The sequence below is a fragment of the Monoraphidium neglectum genome, assembly GCF_000611645.1.
Source record: "Monoraphidium neglectum strain SAG 48.87 unplaced genomic scaffold scaffold01945, whole genome shotgun sequence".
NCBI classification, from domain to species: Eukaryota; Viridiplantae; Chlorophyta; class Chlorophyceae; order Sphaeropleales; family Selenastraceae; genus Monoraphidium; species Monoraphidium neglectum.
Window position 1 is genome coordinate 1 of NW_014011683.1, and position 3,731 is coordinate 3,731.

The 3,731-nt window shown below is 70.9% G+C and overlaps 2 protein-coding genes across 2 annotated transcripts in view; one reads left to right on the plus strand and one right to left on the minus strand.

Annotated features, from left to right (window-relative positions):
- Positions 1 to 394: 394 nt before the first annotated feature.
- On the minus strand, positions 395 to 672 carry MNEG_9459 (hypothetical protein; the record flags this gene model as incomplete). The annotated part of the gene is made up of 1 exon (XM_014042067.1): positions 395 to 672. A coding segment is annotated over one exon (278 nt), but the record flags the coding sequence as incomplete, so codon positions are not given.
- Positions 673 to 2,421: 1,749 nt separating this feature from the next.
- The window catches only part of MNEG_9460 (putative Denticleless protein), a gene marked incomplete at both ends in the record, with an annotated part of 7,525 nt that continues 6,215 nt past the window's right edge, over positions 2,422 to 3,731 (plus strand). The window contains one exon of the mRNA XM_014042068.1: positions 2,422 to 3,574. Coding sequence (XP_013897522.1) covers positions 2,422 to 3,574 — 1,153 coding nt within the window. The remainder of the gene's footprint in view (positions 3,575 to 3,731) is intronic.

Below are 3,731 nucleotides of genomic sequence, written 5' to 3' on the forward strand. Positions count from 1 at the left end.
TGCCGGCTGCGGAGCTGGCGTGGCCGCCGTGGCTCGCGCTCGGCGACGGCGCCGGCGGCAGCGGCGCCATGCCTTCGGCTGCTGCAAATTTGAGCTTAAAGCTCAGCAGCCCGCGAGTGTGGCCCCCCGGCGTCGTCAGCGGTGCCGCACTCTCATCGCGGCCGGTCGCGCGCGCCCTGCGCCTCACGGGCGGAGCGGGTCAGCCGGGCGTGGGGGCGCCCCTTGCCGCGCGCGCGCGCGCCTGTCTACCCCCTCCCCCCCCTGCAAGCCGACGCGCCGCTGCCGTTCCCCTCACACCCGTATCCCTCTCGCCGCTGCCGGCAAGAGCCGCCCCGGCGCTCGCCCCTGCCCCGCAGAGTGGTCGGCGAGGGGGTACAAATGAGGAAACCCCCACCTGCTGAGGTCGATGAGCGCCTCCCCTATGACCGCCTTTGTCCCGTCGTCCTTGAGGGTCAGCCGCATCATCATCTCATTCGCGAGCGCAAACTTGTGGGCCACGTTCCATACGGGGTGCGCGCCCCGCGCCGGCTTGGAGCGGCTGCGCTGGTTGCCGCACTCGAGCACGTAGAAGGGGTGCTGCTGCTCCGCGCCGCCGGGCGCGACGACGTCGGTGTCGCGCGCGCCCTCTATCAAGACCTTCAGCACGCCCGGCATTACCTGCCCCGCCGCCATCCCTGAGCGGCCGCGGGCGGCCGGCCGACGGCCCGCCCCGGGGCTCTGCCGGCGCGCTCGGACAGCGGATGCCGGCGGGAACCGGTGGCGCGAGCTGCCGCGCACCGCTGCTTGTGACCTGGGATGTCGGTGTGCAACGTGCGGACGGCGGAAGGACGAAGCAAATCGGGCATTGTTGGGTGCAGCGCCGCAGCACCCGGCAGGGAGCAGCGCAGAGCAAGTATGGCAAGCGCGTGGATGACCGCGTTGACATGCTGCACTCAACGAGGGCCCTCACACGACGCATTGCACGCATGTGATGCCAGCCAGTTTCTTCACGAGGCTGTCCCCTTAGGCCCACCTGTGGCCGTCAAGCAGCCCCCCTGAGGGCTTGCCCTCGATGTGGTGACCCTCCTACGATCCCTGTGGACGCAACTCAATGCTGTCTCCCACCAACACCCGCGATCTACGGCTTCAGTTGGGAGCTAGCGCAACAAAGACCTGCCTTCCCGAGTGAAAAAACCAGCAATGGTAAGTATCTTGAAAGCCCACTAGACCTGTCTCATTGACAATTTAGAGAACACAAGCAAGCGGGCACGCGATGTTCAAGCAGAGACCGCACACCATTGCAGATCAACACCTTATACATACTGTTGCGCGGCAGCACATCCAGGGGACACTAATATTTTGTTGATGTTCTCTACCCATGCCATGCTCACGGCTTTAGCTACGTTGGGACGGGGTAGTCGATGCTGCTGACCTCGCCCTCGCCGTCCATTGTGGGGCGCTTGCGTAGACCACGCGTCATATCACGGTGATTATGGACATATATTATCGGTCACATGGCGCAGGCATGTGCTGGGACCACCGGCGGCCGCGCCGCCTCTGCCGCAGCGCGGCGCGCCTGCGGAGCGCTCTGCCCACAAACGCTACCGCCCATACATTCAACGCAGACTTCACCCATTTGTTGTCAGCCAATGGCCGAGCCAGCTCTGCCGCAGCTGCGGCCGCGCAGCCGCTCGGTCGGCTGCGACGAGGGCGAGCGCGCCCACAGGCGGCAGCGGCGGCACTGGAGGCACCAGCGGCGGCGGGCTCCTGTGGGGGGACGGCGATGAAATGGGCTTTGGAGACATTGGCACGGACATTACAGTCGCCAAGCCGGAACCACCGCCTGCTGCCAGTGCCGCAGCAGCACCTAGCCTTGTCCCTGGCGACAGCGGCGGCGGCAGCCTGCGAGTGCCTGACCACTCCCTGCTGGCGGTGGCAGGCGTGGACGACGCACGCAGCGCTAAAATAGCAGCGCCAGCCAGAGAGCAGCAGTCGACCAGAAGGCCCTCTGCGACGCTGGCGGCCGCGCTGGCGGGCATACCCACGTCGCCACACGGTGGCCCTTTCAGGCTGCCGCCGCTGGAGTCTCGCAGCGACGGCGACGGCGACGGCGGTGACCATGATGAACGCAGAGACAGCAGCAGTAGCAGCAGCAGCAGCAGGAGCAGCCGGGCGGGAAGTGCAGCGGAGGTCGGCGGCGGCTCGCCTGATGAGGGGTGGCGGCTGAGCCCGCAGGCAACGGCGCAGCTGCTGGCCGTGCGCGGCCTGGGCAGCTTCGAGCAGGCCGCAGCCTTTGCGCAGCAGCACGGGCCTCTGCTGGGACCTCCGCACGTGGGCATGCTGTGGTGCAGCTTGCGGAGGCTGCTCTTGGCGGGCACCTTCGGCAGCTGCGACGACGAAGCCCCAGCCGGCGGCCGCCGCGCGTCCCTGCCGCCGGCCGCCATGGCGGCCCTCACGCAGGCGGCGCTGCTGACGTCGCAGCGCGGCCCAGGCCTCCCGCCGCTCGGCGCCACCGCCGCACTCGCCTGCCTGGCTGCCGCGCGGCGCCGCGGCTTCGAGCCCTCCCGCCTGCAGGCGCGCGTGCTGCGGCGCCTCAAGGCGCGGCTGCGCGACTCCATAGTGGGGAATGCTGCCGCCCCGACGCCGCGGCAGCTCGGTGACAGCCTGGTTGCGCTCAGCGAGTTGGGGTGGCAGCTGAACGGCGACCAGCTGCGCTCGGTGGCCAGCGCCGCCGAGGCCGCCGCAACGGGTGGTGTGGGGGCGGTGACCACGGGCATCTGCAGCGGAGGCGAGGCTGGGCTCCTGCTGGTGGGGTATGCACGAGCGAGGGCCATTGCGGCGCCGGGCGACCGGCTGGAGGGGCCGCGGGAGGAGAGGCTAGCGGCGCCGCTGTTTGACGCGTTTGCAGGGGCCATCGTCAACGTCGGCGGCGGCGCGAGCCGCGTCCGCAGCAGCGCCGGCAACAGCAGCTGCGGTGACAGCGACGACGGCAGCGGCGGCGGCGGCGGCGGCACAGAAGGCGGTTCAAATGTGCCGCCTGATTGCCCGCCCGGCAGCGGCGGCGCCTCAAGCGATGCAGGCGCGCAGGCTGACGCGCAGGACGACGCCTGGGCGGCCCAGGCGGCCGCGGTGCTGGAGGCCCTGTCGTCGCTGCCCTGCGCCCCGAACCTCATCGAAGCCCCTGAGCGCCAAGCCGCCCTCGAGGCGTTGCTAGACCTGCTGCAGCACCGCATGCGGCGGCTGGGCGGGCGCGAGCTGGCGGCGGCGGCGGCCGCGCTGGATCGCATCGGGATTGACCCCTGGGACGGGTGGGCGGCTGAGCTGCACACCGCTTTGGCGGCGGACGGCGGCGAGCGCATGCAGCAGCTGACGGGGCACGCAGCCGTCACGCTGCTGTGCGCGCTGCCGCGCCTGGGGCCGGCGCCGCCAGAGGGGCTGCTGGCAGGCCTATGCCGCGCGGCGAGCGGGCGCCTGCAGGAGTGCAGTGCGCGGCAGCTGGCGGCGGCGCCGGTGGCGCTGCTCGCGCTGCGGCACCGGCCGCCGCGCTACTGGCTGGACGCGTACTGGGTGGCGGCGGCGGGCGCCGACTGGGAAGGTGTGCCTGTGGACGAGATCGCAGGCATGGCTGCGGCGACTGCATGGCTCGTGAGGGGCGCGGGTGGCGGGCGCGTCTGCGCGCCTCCAGCGGCTTGGTCGTCGGCCGTGACGGCGGCGATTTGCGGCGGTGGGACGGGCTGGCGTCGGCTGTCAAG